General features: G+C 34.4%; 2 protein-coding genes across 2 annotated transcripts; both read right to left on the bottom strand.

The window, feature by feature from the left end:
* Nucleotides 1-4,755: 4,755 nt before the first annotated feature.
* Nucleotides 4,756-6,994, bottom strand: LOC140961971 (transcription factor TCP11-like). Its single transcript, XM_073420775.1, has one exon. The coding sequence runs from the start codon at nt 6,789-6,791 to the stop codon at nt 6,141-6,143; it is 651 nt and encodes a 216-aa protein (XP_073276876.1). The 5' UTR covers nt 6,792-6,994; the 3' UTR covers nt 4,756-6,140.
* A 637-nt stretch (nt 6,995-7,631) lies between these two features.
* LOC140961099 (transcription factor PCF1-like) lies at nt 7,632-7,976 on the bottom strand. The gene has a single exon (XM_073419404.1). It carries the CDS (start codon nt 7,974-7,976, stop codon nt 7,632-7,634), a length of 345 nt encoding a protein of 114 aa, XP_073275505.1.
* Between the last annotated feature and the right edge of the window lie 10,379 nt (nt 7,977-18,355).

The raw sequence follows: 18,355 nt of genomic DNA, 5'->3' as shown, positions 1-18,355 counted from the left end.
ACACACACACACACACACACTTGGTCTATGACTGGAACCCCTGCGGAATTTTTTAGGTAAAAATCGGGATATATAATATTTCAAACATAAATTTTCGGGAGACTAGAAATATATTAGTATTTGTATGTTAATGGACTCAAATTTGACCAAAACAACAGAAAACGGTTGTTGAATGGTCCAAAATTCGGGTCTAGTATGTTCAAAGACTACTTCTGTTGATACATAGTTTGTTATTGTATAAGTAACGAGATTATTGTCTTAAATGGATATTCGAGTTATTTAAGTAGGTGAACGTTTGACTAATGATCAGAAATTCAATTTTCTATGTGAACATCTTATCGGACAAGCTTGTCGCATAAGATTTGCCTAGTACGGATTATCTTACTATTGTAATTTACATGATATTGCAAAGTAATGCGCACGTTGTAAGTTCTCACGTCATAAAAAAAAATAATTAAATTATTTTATATCCAATGCACATGTCTTATTGATTAGAATACTATATTAAAAAAGTACTTTCTAGACGGAGAATTGATCTTTCTTCTTGGCTCTGTGTACAGCACAATAATAGAAATTTGGTGATTATTTATTTGATTATCTTAATTGCCACCGTGCATTTGCGATGAGCCTATACTGTATCAGAAGTAGAGCTCCCAACGTATTTATATAAGATGATCGGTCAGTGAGATGATATGTCGATCATCTTATACAAAACAAAAACAGAAAATAAATCTCTCGATGTAGCATATACTCATCCGTACATTCGTAATGACCGAAAGATATATTAATCTTTATATGGGCATGGGCAGATACCTTTATCAATGACCCATTCAAGAATTTTGACAAATTGGGAATATTTTATCTTCTGCCCATCCATTTTTTTTGACTTGGTCACCTTTTGCAGGGAGAAAAAAATCTGAGCCTCAAAGAAGGAAATTAAGAGGTTTTTTTTAGTGGAATGGATAAAAAACACCACCCAAAATCCAAAATAAGCAAACATATAAGACAAAAATTACAATTTTTCTTTTTTGTTTTTGCTAGTTTCCCGTCCTTTAACTTTAAACCAAAATTCGGATTATTCTATACATATTTTTTAGATAAATTTTTACGAAATCCCTAATTAAAATACATTGAGCACCATCTCTAATCAAATATTTAGCTACTTAATTAATTAATGATCCCGTAAAAGAATTGATATATATTTTTAAAAGAAACTTATAAAGAAAAATAATTAGGCCGAATCTCGAACAATGACAACAAACAATTTAAATTAATATATAACGATTAAAAAAGGGCTACAAGAGCTTCAAACAGTATTTCAAGCTAAGGAACCATGCATTACGATATTTCTTGGCTTGATTGTTGGTAATCTGCAGGGAATCAAATCAAGTCGAATATGACGAAAAATTTAAATCTTGAATTCGGTTCGAATCGGTTTTATTTGAGCTCGATTCAAAGATCAAAAAGTTACATTTTTTTTTTTGCTCGAACTCATTTCGAAATAAAGTTCGAGTTCGGCTCGAAAGATTCGAATATTTTCAAAAACTATTAGGACTATTGTTCGAGAAACCCGAAAATTATTTATTAAATATATAATTATTATATTGATAAAATATTAAAGTTCATAAAATATCGAACAAAATAATTTGTGTTTGATTTTTACTCGAAAAAAGTTCGAACATATTCGAGTTCGGCTCGAATTCGATAAGCTATTATACGTATCAAATATTTTTCGAGCTGACTTAAAAAACTCGTGAACCGACTCGATTCATATACACCCTTAGATGCTACATTAATTCGTGGCAAAATCTTTGTTCCATATTTTCTTAATTTCCTCTTACACATTACTACTTATTAGCCCTAATAAACAAATTACAAGTGATACATACATATATAAAAATTGCATTTTGAAAACCACTATATATTAATTGTAGACTATTTAATATAGAATCTACTGGAATATACCAAAATAAATTTGTTTATATTATGTGTATATATAGTGAAAATAATTGTTTTTGCATAATATAATTCAAATAAAAAAATTATGTGTATATACATACATAGTAATTTAAAATAACTCGGAGTTGTATATTTAGCTCAAGCATGCATTTACATTATGAATATATATTTTCAATTGTTTCCAGTTCTCTTTTTTTCTGGAGAAATTATGTTTATAACATTAAATCTTTGTGTTGATGTGATACAACATATGTGTGTGCAGAATAATAATTAATAAGCCAGCTAATTGATTCATCCCCCAATAACATTGGCAAGCAAACCCTCCACTCTGACACACATTTCCTACATTTTAATTTACATTTTTTAAATATTATTCAAGGAAATTTGCTATCAGCAACGATATAGTTAAATGTGTGTTTAATAATTTTTTATTCACAAAAAAATGTTTATATACTCTTTGGATTCACAAATAATTTTTTTGAATGAAATTCTTAATTTTTTTGAATGCAATTCATTACAAAATATTAAAAATCTGGAATATCATAAATTAATACCATATTTTTAATATTTTGGACCAACTTTTATCCGGAAAAACGTTTCATTAATATCAAAATTTGTCATGCATGTTTGGGTACTCAAAAATCATATATTTATGTAACACATTACATTTAATAAATTTTATTAGGACAAAACAAGATACGGGGTATAAATCGTGAAATGCATGGCATTAAGACCACATAGGAAGCATAAAAATAATACTGCAGATGTCAAAATTTGGAAAACTTTAATTTATGGGTATCGAATTTTATTGATCACTTTCGTCTGTAACGAAAGCAACGTGAAATAATCTGTGTCACCCACAAACAATAATGGACGTACAATGTCTAGAGTCCTCCGACATACTTGAATAACTCAAATGGAGTGTCTTAATAAAGGAAACCTTTGCACTTTTTTGCTAACACTGACGCAGTACTTGAAGTTTCGATCTTTCTTATCATCTCGAGTACTATATATCTCCTATGGAAAAATTTAAAAAAAATAATCCATAATTTTATAATATGTAAAGTAAGAGTTTATTTTGTAATTTTATTAAAGTTTTGAATTTCAATTGGAAGCGATGAATCGAGCTGCAAAAGTTTTGAGAATTCAAGAGAAAATCACAACAAGACAAATCATTTATTATTATGATAGGTGTCAAGTGGAAGTACAGTGATGCATGTTGCAGCTGAGGCATCCTAAAAAATTAAAAGTAACTCAAACTAGGAAGGTAGGCAGCACTGATGGAGCGAGGGAGCATTCAGAAAGAGTCGTGTTTCCCGATCTTCAACATTTACTTATGTACACATATATTTGTTTAATTTACTATTTTATAATATCAGAGGAGTATAAAATAATATATCATGGTGTAATCACAAAATCAAAGTTTTACATACATTATAATGTATGAATTTACCTTTTATGTGTTAGGATTATTTTGGACGGCCATAAAGGGGTGGGGAGAGCTGTTTGCTAATTTGATTGGTTGGAAAAACCTAAACTTCAACTTAACTCATCTCGAGTTGCGGACTAAACATGCAAACTCTTCTTTCTTAAAAAAAAAAAAAAAAAACCGTGAGAACAAAAATCATATGGTCCATATCCATATTTTACTATCATATAGTTCATGAGTAGATATTCTGTGAGACGGGTCGACCTAATTCATAGCTGAAGTGAAAAATAATATTTTTGACAAAAAAAATAATATTTTTTAATGGATCAGATAGAGTCGGATCGGAAAATTCGTCTCACAAAATTGACATGTGAGACGGTATCATAAGAATTTTATTGACAGTTCATTTAATCAAATTGTTCAACAATTAATATTGTTAATATAAAAAATTAAAATTTAAAACTAAATGAAGTTTAACAAATCTAAACCATTATTCAAAATTCATAAACATATATATCAAATAAATTTACATCTTTCTTTCTTTCCATCTCTTTCTTTTTCCTCGTCAATAACTTCCAAAATATCTAAACTCTCACAATATAAACTTGTCTTAATATCTACACTGTTTACATATATGTATAAAATACGCAATGATAAAAATATTTAAAAAAATTAAAAACTCAATAAACCAATATATAAATCAAGTAAAGAAAGTAACTCAATTATTTGTTAAAGAAATCATTTTAATGAATCAAATTTGGGGATGGATGAAGAAAATCAATTGAGATTAAGCCGTAAATGTTAATAAAATAAATATTTGTTAAAACAAAAAGGGAGGGTTGGAGCCGCAGGGCAAGTTATTTACTAATAACAGTATAATAGATAAATCTAAACTTGATTTTAGGTGAAGACAAAAACTTGTGTGAGACGGTCTCACTGATCGTATTTTATGAGACGGATCTCTTATTTGGGTCATCCATGAAAAAGTATTACTTTTTATGCTAAGAGTATTATTTTTTATTGTGAATATCGGTAGGATTGACTCGCCTCAAATATAAAAAATCGTGACACCGTCTCACAAGAGACCTACTCTTTAGTGAGTCTCCCCCAACGGGATAGTCTTTAGATATCTTGATAAAATAGTAACTCAACTCATAATTTTTTCGGTGCATCCGGTCGACCTAACAAACCAAACCTAAATTGACGATCATATCATTAAGTAGATAATTAAATGGTTGATTTTAAAATTTCAAACTGAATATGTTAATACACTAGAATAAATAAACAGAAACTTTTTGATGAATTAAATAGGTGATTTGAAGTATATAGAACATACGGTAGCTAGCCACTGAGGAAGCATCATTTTTCTTGCCCGAACTTTTTGTACTGGTGTCATGTTCAACATATCTAGTTCATTCAACTTTCAGTGTTCTGTTTTGTCAAGGTGGGAATGTGGATAAAGGTTGAATTCCCGAAGCTTTTGGCAACTAGTGTATCATGCATCAAGACTCATGATGCTTATAGAGATCATCTTCCAGGATTTGAGATTGCTGAATGCTCTTCTACATTAGGACTATTTCATGTATAAACCGTTACAACCTCCCAAGCCTCCAAGAAATGTTGAAGTAGTATTGTCCTCCAAGAACACAACCGAGAATGAGCGAAGTTCAGTCAGTGTGTGGAGACATCAATTGTCACAGACTGCAACTTTAGTATCCATAAAGACCATGAATCTTATTTGAAATTCTGCAGGAAATTCTGTCAGCTGTAAAGAGATGCAGGTAATACTGATATTATAGGAAAAAAGAGCTTCTTCCTCGGTAGGTAAACAATTCCTTTTTGTCATCAGCCTTTCTGGGCCCGAGTATGTATTCACCCTCTTGACTTCGGAAATGAATTCTCTTCTGTGCAAGTTTCAGTATTTTCTTGTGTATTCTATATCCTTAATTCATCAGTTCCGTCGCCTCAGAGCTGTACAGTTCCATATTTGAAGACTACCTGACTTATTATACTACATTTTCAAATCACTTCCTTCCTCTTAACCAACAACCAACCAAATATTACGAGAATAACCGTGTTGAATAAGTTTCAACTATCAATATGTTGACTCGTGAATAAAACCGTGGAGCCATTATTCAGCTCTATATATGTGACGTGACAAAGGAGGAAAAAGACCGCGCACGCACACTAAACCAGTAGGATTTCAAAGGCTTGCTTGCGTCACCGTTGGTCCTAAATCCTAATTACGTACAACCTAGTGTATATTATTGTGTTCAAGGTTTGTGGTCCACTCAACATGGATAAAAGAAAGGCGCAGATGCAACAGCCTCGTACCCGCACTATTTCTTTGACCCAATCCGGGTAACTCCTACAACTTCCACATTCAGGGGGTGGGGGCCTATCTTTTTCTAATTCGAGTCATCTTCAAATTGTAGACTTACGTAGCAAAAGAATTTCAAGGGCGTTGATCATGCTTAACCAGTTAACCTATTAGTACCGTGTACCAAATATAAAATTTTCCTTAAAAGGACTAAACAAACAAGTGACTATAAACTAAATGGTAGTAAAAGAAGAAAGAAGACTTTTTTTAATGAAACTAGGAGCCTTTTTATAAGTTCATTGCAAATGGTGTACAGTTCTGTCAAGCTCATTCATCATTCTATTATGGTGTATAAATATCTCCAATTCTCACCCAATTCACTTAAGGACCCACCAAAACCCCTAAATCTCCATAGTCATTATTAATGATTACTTAATGGTTGCTGCCACTAGTTTCTTGACCCTCCACCTCCTCGTCCGCCGACGCCGGCTGCAGCAGCAACGCCGTGAAGGGCATATGTCGATATCCATTAGGGGAGAACTCCAAAGTCATCGTTGGAGCTGGCTGGCAGAGGTCCAGCCTGCAGCTCGGCTGCGGCGGAGGCACGGAGAAGATGCCATTTCCCGCTGCGACGGCCACGGGATGAGCCACCGTGGCCAGCGGCGCATAAGAAAAGGCTGTGGATCGTGAAGGAGGTAGTGTACCGGAAGTGGTGGAAACAACCTCCGCCGGGACGGTCCCCGTACCTGTAGCGGCGATGATAGAAGGCTCAGCTTGACGTAGCAGCCACTCGATCGTCTCGCCGTCGGAGCGGTGACCGAGCTCCCGTGTCAGCTGGAAGACTCTGGCGGCGCAGAGAGCCGGCATTCTGACACGCCTACCACGGCCGTTAACCTTGGTGTGCCGATCTTTGCTTGAAGAAGATCCTGTAGAAACCCTTTTAGAGACCACACCAATCTTTGACTTGGAATCCATGGCGGAAGCGGTGGAAGTAGGAGGGAGGAGGTGCACGGCGGTGGTTGGCAGGGACGGAGGGGAGTCGGAGGGGGAGATTTGGCGGAGGACCACATGTGACGAAGCCATTGACTGCTGCCGGACTCGTGTGTGTGCATAGGGTTTATTCGGTACTTCTGAGAATGGGCCCACATTTCGAAGGCTGAAGGGTAGTTTAGTCAATGTCGCCTTGGGGATTGTGATTGGCCCCTGGAGAGCGTGCTCTGCTGTTACAGTGATGGGCCACCCAAGATCTTCGTTTACATCGGATTGTGGGTCCCAACATATGAATTTTCTAATTATTTAGAAAATCAAAAAAAATCCATAAAATCATGAAAAATGAAGTAGAGTAAGTCCATCTCCAACTCATAAATCTATTTTAATGCAGTTTTTGCATCAAATATAATATTCATCTCGAATATATTTACTTCAAATCTTACACTAAAAAGTATATTTCTAAAATATTTTTTTTACTATTTATTTATAAATTTAACAATATAATTATAATTAATGTTAATATTAGTATTATAATTATAATTTTATTTTTATTAATAGTTAATTTTATTTATTTGATTTTTATATATATTAACTCTAATATTTATAATACAAATTAATACAAATGTTTCATTATATTTTTAATAATTGTGATAATATTATATTTGGAATATATTTTGGTGATTTTGGAGATCTAGATATTGTTCCAGATTCGATTTTTCAAATTATTGATGATTTAGTTTGTTTATCTTTTATTATATTTGTATTTAAATTAACTGAATTTAAGTTCGTATTTTTATTTTAACTTTGTACTTGAATGTTTAAATATTATTCAATAAATTTGTGTGTTAGATATTTAATTATAAAATTATTTTAAAATATATTTATAAATTTATATAATTAAATATTTAATTTTTATGATTAAATATTTAATTATTAAAATAATANAGCGGCGATGATAGAAGGCTCAGCTTGACGTAGCAGCCACTCGATCGTCTCGCCGTCGGAGCGGTGACCGAGCTCCCGTGTCAGCTGGAAGACTCTGGCGGCGCAGAGAGCCGGCATTCTAACACGCCTACCACGGCCGTTAACCTTGGTGTGCCGATCTTTGCTTGAAGAAGATCCTGTAGAAACCCTTTTAGAGACCACACCAATCTTTGACTTGGAATCCATGGCGGAAGCGGTGGACGGAGGAGGGAGGAGGTTCACGGCGGTGGTTGGCAGGGACGGAGGGGAGTAGGAGGGGGAGATTTGGCGGAGGACCACATGTGACGAAGCCATTGACTGCTGCCGGACTCGTGTGTGTGTGTAGGGTTTATTCGGTACTTCTGAGAATGGGCCCACATGGCGAAAGGTGAAGGGTAGTTTAGTCAATGTCGCCTTGGGGATTGTGATTGGCCCCTGAAGAGCGTGCTCTGCTGTTACAGTGATGGGCCACCCAAGATCTCGTTTACATCGGATTGTGGGCCCCAATATATGAATTTTCTAATTATTTAGAAAATCAAAAAAATTCCATAAAATCGTGAAAAATGAAGTAGAGCTTGTTTTTCCCTTAAAAAAAACAAAGTGCTGGTATATGTAATATATCGAAATAATGTATGTATTCTTTGGACTTACATTTCCAGAATCAAATCCACGATCTTGACGTTGAGCCGGTTGTCGACACGGCGAGAGTCAATTGTAACTAATTCATCACCCAACTTTAAAATAAATGGGGAAAAAAACTTGTTTACATTTTGAAGACACGTTTGAAGGAACACAATTAGTGGCAATGTGAGGTTATAGACTGATGCATATGTGGCTAGTCTTTCCAAATTGGGCTTCTTTTCTTTCCCAGGTAAATTTAAGAAGCGTATGCAAGCAAGAAGAGCAATTTATTATCTTAAGCCCATCTCTGTTGGACTTTCTCCGTAAGTGCATTTCCTTCTAAACAAACTATATAAACAAATTACACAAATTCAGAATCGTGTGGAACTAGAATCGGAATCATACAGTAGTTCTAAGGTTTGGAAGAATCATAGAAATTTAAATTCATGTTACTCAAATTATTTGATTTTTATAAGTTTATTTTTCATAGAAAAATAAAATAATATACATATAATATCTTATAGTATAATTATTGAATAATAAATGATCTTTTAAGATGCAATACTTATTTTGGTTAAAAGCGGTTCGAACCATAACCAGAACCAAAATATGTTGATTCAGTTCGATTCCAGAATTCCATTAGAATTGTTACCCTATTTAGTGGGAAATAACTTCATATGTTGATTACTCTATAAGAAGAACCCAATAATTATTTCGAATTAGTTTGAATGGTCAGAAGTGAGAAAACATATTGGAAAGAAGTCGTGGTTGGAGATCGTAAATGCAAAGTGGGGAGTGGAGGAAAAACTCTCACCGAACAAAAGAGGAGAACATAGATTTCAGTTTTCATATTTACAACACATTCTAAGAAATATTATTAGATTTTTCAGTCTTCCACAACGTCTCCATTTTAGTTTCTCCCAACAAATTTTTAATTTATTTTTATGTTTGTGTAAATTCTTACTGTTTATTATTAATATAAATAACGACATGAGTTTATATCAACAATTTCAGTGTCATTTCTTTGTTGTTTTGGCGTTATATATTATTAGAATATTAGAACCAACAATCAAAATTTGTATACATTGTAGTTTGAATGATTAAAAGTTAGATTGTTCGTATTTTTTACTTCAATTGATATTTTTAACATCTGACTCACTCACATTTTAGAGAAAATTATGTAAACTTCTTTATTCATGCGTGAATTCAACTTGTCTTTATGTATTCACACTAGTCATGTATATCATAGAGCCGGTCTCTTGTGATACGGTCTCACGAATCTTTATCTGTGAGACGGGTCAACCTTACTGATATTCACAATAAAAAATAATACTCTTAGCATAAAAAATAATATCTTTAAATTGATGACCCAAGTAAGATATTTGTCTCATAAAATAAAACCCGTGAAACCGTTTAAGACAAGGTTTTGTCTATATCATATCAATGATTCACTAATGATGTATATATTATCACCTTATGTTTATGGCTATGGTTCGTGGTCCACTTAACATTAAGATTTTATGTTTAAAACGAGATCTGAAATTTGAGAGACAATCGTAACAATTTCGTATCAACTAAAAAAACCCTTATTTATATATTAATGGACCTACTCATTTATTGTCATTTGATCCGTAAGCGTACTATGATATAAAAGAATTGGACTTATCGAAACCACAGGAGCCCATGAATAGTTCGAGTCTGTAACATGATAATAGCAATAGCAATAGCAATAGCAATAGCAATAAATGAGTTTTGACTATTTTGATTGTAAAATGGTTAGGCCAACAATTCCTTTTTCACATACTAGAAGGGACTACTTATCATAAAACCATGGATAGGAGAAAAGATGTATCGGTGCATGCAAGTATTTGGAAACTATATATTGAGTGATATTAAAAAACCAATTAATTAAGATAATAATTTTAAAAAATCACATAAAAAAACCCTATGTATCATCTATTTATCTTAAGCTATATATATAAGATCAATATATAAAGTTTCCATATCTATATTTAATATATCTCAAGATTGGGATACAAACTAAGTAGGATCTATGAGACCTGTTTATATTGGTTAACTCCACTTTACTCGATCATTGTGATGCAGTCGTATAAATTGAGAGACATACGTTTAATCTTAGGTATAACAACGAAAAAACCTGACCTCATGTAATAAAAAAAATATCGTATGCGAATTAGTAAGGACGAATATGTGGGACGTTGTAGAGACTACAACTCACGTAGATAGCTAGGTCATGTCACTTACACAAGATATACATGAGTTTATTTACTCATGACTACATTTTCTTGTGATAGTATATAGTACACACTTCTTCTTCCGGGGAAAAACTAGCTTAGTCCAGTCTCCCAACTCCTGTTTGCAAGATTTGTACTCGATGCAACAACTGACATTAAATACATTATACCATGCGCTGTTACTAAAGTTTTTTTTTTTTTTTTTTAACCATTAAAAGGTAGGCCACTATTTTCCCCCTATCATAATTAGGATCACTCTCAATTATATATAGCTCATCGATTGCGATGGTTAACTCGTACCTTTTTAAACACGTGTACTTGTTCCATTCTGTTTGTTAGCTTAGTTAGCTTTATGCACACTGAGTTAGTTAAGTTGGTTTAGGAGCCTTTGACAGCTGTTTGCAACTCATGTATATATATGTATGATTGATCACTTTCGTCGAATACAAGAGAGAGAAGAATTCTCTTCCATTTTCTCTGGTTTATGCTCTATTCGTAATATGGTATCAGATGAAATTCTTTGCCGCTGTTGTCCAAATTCCTAGATCTGGTGAGAACGCATCGTCAATTCTTCAATCTCTTGCAATCGGAAACTGATCGGTGATCATGCCGCCATCTGATTCGAGTTCCCAGTCCAGATCTGTCGTGGATGATCCGCTCACTCCATTTTTCTTGCATCATTCCGATAATCCAGGTATTTCACTCGTTTCTCAGCCGCTCACTGGAGAAAACTATGCCTCTTGGAGTCGGGCGATGCGTATAGCGCTTTCGGTAAAGAACAAACTAGGATTTATTGATGGATCCATTCCTCAACCAGCTGAAACGGATCTTCCTCTACATGCTGCCTGGGTTCGTAGCAACAATGTTGTGATCTCATGGATTCTCAATTCCGTATCCAAAGATATTTCAGCTAGCATTCTATTTTCTGATATAGCGGCTGAAATTTGGAACGACTTACGTGACAGATTCCAGCAGAGCAATGGTCCTCGCATCTTTGAGTTACGACGTGCACTCTTCAATCATAATCAAGATCAGAATTCGGTTGCTGTATATTTCACAAAGCTAAAGACTCTGTGGGATGAATTGTCAAATTTTCGGCCAGCATGTACATGCGGAAAATGCAGCTGTGGTGGGGTTCAATCTCTAGCCTCTTTTCATCATCAAGAGCACATCATGATGTTTTTACTTGGATTGAATGATTCCTTTGCTCACATCAGAGGTCAATTACTGCTAATGGATCCTCTGCCACCGATTAACAAAATCTTTTCCTTGGTATCTCAAGAAGAACGTCAACGAACAATAAGCCTAACCCCTGCAACTGACTCGCCTATGGCCTTTGCTGTGAAATCTCAGCCCTCTAAGTTGCCTTCCTATGGTCAGGATCAGCAGTCCAAGTTCAAATACAAGAGGCGTGATCGTCCATACTGCACTAAATGTGCGATTCATGGTCATACGGTAGACACATGTTATGAAATTCATGGTTATCCCCCTGGTTTTAAATCTCGGCCACGAATGCGAACTGACAGTCACCCTCATTCTTCGCACTCTTCTATGGCCAATGTGAATCTTGTGGGAACTACTTCGGAAGTTGGGACTACACCTACGGGCCAGTTCTTTCAAACTCTTAGCCCTGACCAATATCAGCAATTGATGCAAATGTTTCAGTCTCATCTATCGGTTACCCCCACCAACAACAACACCAACACTACTGCATCTGATGTGAATAACACAACTCACACGGCAGGTATATGTCTTTCGGTTTCCATGCCACCAAATCTATCTTCAGCTCAATTTTGGATCATTGATTCGGGTGCTTCTAGTCATATTTGTTGCAATGCTGATGTGTTTCAGTCCATGTCTAAGATACATAATGCGACTGTGACATTGCCCAACCAAACCACAATTTCGGTTGATTCCATTGGTGATGTTCGGCTCACTTCCAACATTACACTTCGTAATGTTTTATATGTGCCTCAATTTAAATTCAACTTGCTCTCTGTAAGCATACTCACCACGACGTCCAACCTGGCTGTGCAGTTTTATCATGATCATTTTGTTATTCAGGAAGCCAACTCCGAGAGGATGATTGGCAAGGGTAATCGCATTGGGGATTTGTATATCCTGGACCTGCATCAACTTGGTTCAGCTACTACTTCTTTTGTCAATAAAGTCTCTGTACAGCTGTGGCACCAAAGATTTGGAACCCATCGTTCAAGGTACTGGATTACTTACATAACACACTGCCGTATGATGCATCCAAACCATGCCCTTCCACTACATGTCAAATATGTCCACTTGCAAAACAAAAGAGGTTACCTTTTGTTTCGAATAATCATGTTTCTTCACATCCTTTTGATTTGATCCATGGTGATATTTGGGGACCTTTCCATGAACCGTCCTATTCCGGTCATCGATACTTTCTCACATTAGTTGATGATTGTACTAGATTTACATGGATTTTCCTGCTGAAGTCAAAATCAGATGTAGCTCATGTAATTCCCCGTTTCTTTGCTATGATTGATACTCAATTTCAATGCAATATTAAGTGTTTTCGTTCAGATAATGCCAAAGAATTAGCCTTCTCTGATTTCTTTAATCAACGCGGAGTTTTACACCAATATTCGTGTGTTGAACGTCCTCAACAAAACTCTGTGGTTGAACGGAAACATCAACATTTACTCAATGTTGCTCGAGCCTTATATTTCCAGTCTCGCATTCCACTCGCATTCTGGAACGAGTGCATTCTCACTGCATGTTATCTCATTAATCGCACTCCGTCGAGTCTGTTACATGGCAAGACACCATTTGAGCTGTTATATCATACTGTGGTTGATTACTCCAGGCTCAAAGTTTTTGGTTGCTTGGCATATGCCTCTACCTTACCTGCGGCTCGATCCAAATTCCAGCCTCGAGCACGTTCATGTGTATTTCTTGGGTATCCACCTGGTGTTAAAGGGTACAAACTATATGATCTTGCTAACAAACAAATTTTTTTATCTAGGGATGTGGTCTTCCATGAAGCCATGTTCCCATTTCATAATCATACACCTACATTATCATCGGTTGATCCATTTCCGGATATTGTACTCCCTCTAGCTCAGCATGAGTCTTCAATTGCCACTTCTCATCAGGATCATATTCCAGCACCATCCCCATCCTTACCTTTACCTCGTCGTTCCACTCGTCTTCTGAGACAACCATCATATCTCCAAGAATATCACTGCAACCTTCTGAAAGCTCCTGGTCTCAACTCGAAGCATGATACACCATATCCACTGTCCAACTTCATCTCTTATGACCAATTAACACCTGCCTACAAAGCCTTTGTCCTTAATGTGTCCTCGGCACTTGAACCAAAATCCTATCATCAAGCTAATAAATACCCAGAGTGGCAGCAAGCAATGATGGCTGAATTAGCTGCCTTGGAATGTAATAACACCTGGTCGATTGTGCCTCTTCCGGTTGGCAAACATTCAATTGGTTGCAAATGGGTATATAAGCTTAAACTTCATGCTGATGGCTCCATTGAAAGACATAAAGCTAGGCTTGTTGCTAAAGGATTCAACCAACAGGAAGGGATCGATTTCTTAGACACATTCTCTCCTGTGGCAAAATTAGTCACTGTCAAAGTACTTCTTGCTTTGGCAGCTTGTCAGAATTGGAATTTGGTTCAGTTGGATGTTAATAATGCATTCTTAAATGGGGATCTATGTGAAGAAGTATATATGGACATTCCCCAAGGGTATCGGTTTCAGGGGGAGCTGGTTAATTCAAAGAATCATATGGTGTGCAAGCTTCACAAGTCTATATATGGACTACGTCAAGCCTCGAGACAATGGAACTCCAAGTTTTCCCAAGTTGTGCTCCAATTTGGACTTACTCAATCCAAATCTGATTACTCTTTATTCACTAAAGGATCAGGTTCCTCATTTGTAGCTCTATTAGTCTATGTGGATGATATAATTATCACTGGACCGTCTCCTGTGCTCATAGATTCTTTAAAGCAGTTCTTACATTGCCATTTCAAGCTTCGTGATATGGGCTGCCTGAAATACTTCTTAGGTGTTGAAATTGCTCGCTCTTCCACAGGCATTATACTATCTCAACGCAAATATGCTTTGCAACTTCTTTCTGACACAGGTTTTCTGGCCAGCAAGCCCGTAATGACACCCATGGATCCTAAGGTTCGCATGAATTCCAATGATGGTGAACCCCTCGAGGATATTACTCAGTACAGGCGCATTGTGGGTCGCTTATTATATCTCACTTTTTCAAGGCCAGATATTTCATTTGCGGTTCACAAACTCAGTCAGTTTATATCTCAACCACGCACACATCATTTACAAGCTGTCCATCATCTCCTTCGATACATAAAGGGGGCTCCTGGACAGGGGCTTTTCTTCTCAGCAACATCTCCCTTACAACTGAAAGCATTCTGTGATGCTGATTGGGCTGCATGTGTGGAGTCTCGGAAATCAGTTACTGGTTTCTGTATATTTCTTGGTCATTCCCTTGTATCATGGAAAGCCAAGAAGCAAACAACCGTCTCTCGATCATCAGCAGAGGCAGAATATCGATCCCTTGCTACCACAGCAAGTGAGATTGTTTGGATGACTCAATTACTCTCAGATTTCTCTATCCATATGACTGATCTCGCAACCATTTACTGTGATAATCAGGCTGCGATGCATATCGCTTCAAATCCAACGTTTCATGAACGCACCAAACACATTGAAATCGATTGTCATTTTGTTAGAGACAAAGTACATGAAGGGATTATCAAACTTTTGCCAATCCGCTCACAACATCAGTTAGCGGACATCTTTACGAAGCCCTTACCCATTGCTCGATTAGCCCCGCTACTGTCCAAGATGGCTATAAAGGACCTTTACAAGCCACCTTGAGGGGGAGTTTTAAACACGTGTACTTGTTCCATTCTGTTTGTTAGCTTAGTTAGCTTTATGCACACTGAGTTAGTTAAGTTGGTTTAGGAGCCTTTGACAGCTGTTTGCAACTCATGTATATATATGTATGATTGATCACTTTCGTCGAATACAAGAGAGAGAAGAATTCTCTTCCATTTTCTCTGGTTTATGCTCTATTCGTAATATACCTGTCTAAGATTTCCTATTACTATTCAAGAAACCCAAATATATTTATCAACTGGTGAACTCGATCGCCTAATCAATTTTGAGTTCGTGTTGCTTGAAACAAAAAACCCTTTTCCTACATAAATATATATATATTATATTACTCCAACCTCTGAGGCTTTAGCAAACACTTGTAAATAATACAAGATTATTTTAGTGATTAAAGATTGATTTCATGGAAGGGAGTGAAGAGGGTGCGAAGTATTCAGGGAGTTGCGCGAGTTGCAGATCATCTTTCACGGAGAAATGCGGCCGATTCGCGAAGAAGCAGAGAGCGAAATTCTATATTTTCCGACGTTGCATAGCGATGCTTGTCTGTTGGCATGAGAGGAATGAGCATTGAAGATTGACGAGGAGGCAGTTTTGATCATTTTTTTTAGTGAAGATGGAGAGATTGTGTTCTACATGGAGTACGTACGTACGTATAACATTTCATACAATTAAGTGCAATAATTTATATCATACCAATATTCCGTAACACGCGATATGCGTGTCATATTAATTTTTTTTTTTGTTTGATAATTTTTGTGAACAAAATATATATTATTTTATTTGGATATGATACTTATAGATTAATGTTTATATAAGATTTGCTGAGATAGTTTGAACTTTTAAATGAATTATAAATAAATTAGAGAAAAATAAAAAAAAATATAAAGAGACATACAAAAATACTAATAAACTCACACGAGCAAAATTAGCTTACAAAAATTATGAAAAGTAAAATTGTAAATAAAGTTTGACGACACATTAAAAATCAAAGTTAGTTAATACGATTATAGATATTATGCGCGAACATAAATTTTGGAATCTTATAAAAAAAACCCATTTTTTTTTTTAAAGAAAACTTACGAGGTTGGAAATTAAATTCTTAGGTTGTGTTTGGATCGTTAATTCGAATGTGTAAAATTAAAATCCGTGATTCTAAAATTATTAGAAAATTGTTCAGAAGAATTTCATTTTGGTGTACTTCAGATTTACTCTTTATCAACTAAAAAATATTTTAATTAGTGATGATATATTTCAAATCATCCAACGTAAATGTAATTTGTAATCCAAGTCTAAAATCATTAATCAATATATCATTAAGGATGTTGGTACTTGTCGAAACTTTTTATTGAGTCCTAATCTTACATATATGTGACTTTAACTTTAAAAAATAAAATAAAAAAATATTATCTGTGACTGTAAGTGACATATTTTGGGCATAAAAACCTTGGAAAAACTGATAAATTAAAAAAATAAAATAGAGTGATCTTTGGGATAAAAATTTTGTACGATGAATTGGCTGTTTTAAGGTACGTTGAATTATGTTTTTTTTACAATACATTAATCAAAGAAGATAATTTTGTTGTCATTCTTCCAATAACAAGTTAGAAAACATCGCAGGTAACGTACATAAAAGGTATCAACATACTGTTTGAAACAAAGTAATCAATCATATGTACTTCGAAACAGGATATTGATTATTATAAAAAAAAATGTTTTAACAAAATCAACGCAGTGTTTGATTTGATTTTATGAAATTTTTGCTCATTTCTCAAGTAAAACCAAATGTGATTATCCCTTTTTTTTTTTTTTCATTCTCTAAACAGAGCAAATTGAATTTTTTTGTTTTATATATTTGATGATTTTGGTAATCTTTGTTGTCAAATTTTCAATTTTAGTAGACTATTTTTTTGTTTTTTTTCGTGATTTTAGTCTTTTTTTCTAACATGGTGCTGACGTGTGTAGTGTCATGTCAGCACTTCCGATGAAAAAGACTAATAGATTACCAAAATCGCAAAGAAACAAACATACATTGCTAAAAATATAATTTTCCGTTTAAATATATGTATCATCTTTTTCACATCTCTTTCACTATTTCAAATTGTTAATAGTTCAATATATTTTGTTATTGTATTAATATCATTACATATAATTTTAAGGTTGAAAAACCCTATGTAATCAAGATTTACACAAAAATCAGTTCAAGAAAAACAATATTATAACATTATTGAGTCATTGAAGATTTGTTTGTATTCTAAAGTTTTAGTATATAATAAAATGATTGGTGGCAGTAAAACTTGCATGCAAGAACTTCTTTTTGTATAGCAGGGGGATTGTTGTGGGTTGAATAAGAATAGAATATTGTTTTATTTAAGACAATAAAATTTAAATGGATTGCTTAATTTTAATTTTTTCAATATCATAAGTCATATTCTAAAATCTAGGTAACAATCTCCATTTTTGAATACCTATTTTATCAAATAACTCGATAAATTAGATCAACGGCTAGAGTAGTATAAAGATGTTTTAGCAAGAAAATTAAGAATGAAGATTAAAAATTTTTAAAATAAAATGACCAATGAACTGAGAAAATAGTAAAAAGGGTATTGAATAATTTAGGATATAAGAACAAATATTGAGTTTATTTTGAATATGTTGAAAAATTATTTAAAAATGTGTTAAATATTTGTGTTGAAAATGTGAATGTTGAATGTTGAAAATTAGGTAAAATTAGGTGTTGAATATTGAAAATTAGTGTGTGATGATGTAGGTAATGATGTATTTTATTTTTGGATTATTTGTAAAAATTTTCTATAAATAGATCTCTCATTTGTGAAGAAAATCACAATTGANATAAATATGACTAATATTATATACACCATATTATTACCATAAAATT

The sequence above is a fragment of the Primulina huaijiensis genome, chromosome 16, assembly GCF_012295235.1.
Source record: "Primulina huaijiensis isolate GDHJ02 chromosome 16, ASM1229523v2, whole genome shotgun sequence".
In the NCBI taxonomy this organism is placed as follows: Eukaryota; Viridiplantae; Streptophyta; class Magnoliopsida; order Lamiales; family Gesneriaceae; genus Primulina; species Primulina huaijiensis.
The sequence above is the reverse complement of the archived record's forward strand: the minus strand, read 5'-3'. Positions and strand labels throughout refer to the sequence as shown.

Excerpts from the sequence above, each read along its gene's own strand:
- LOC140961971 (XM_073420775.1), bottom strand. The coding sequence starts at position 6,791 with ATGGCTTCGTCACATGTGGTCCTCCGCCAAATCTCCCCCTCCGACTCC.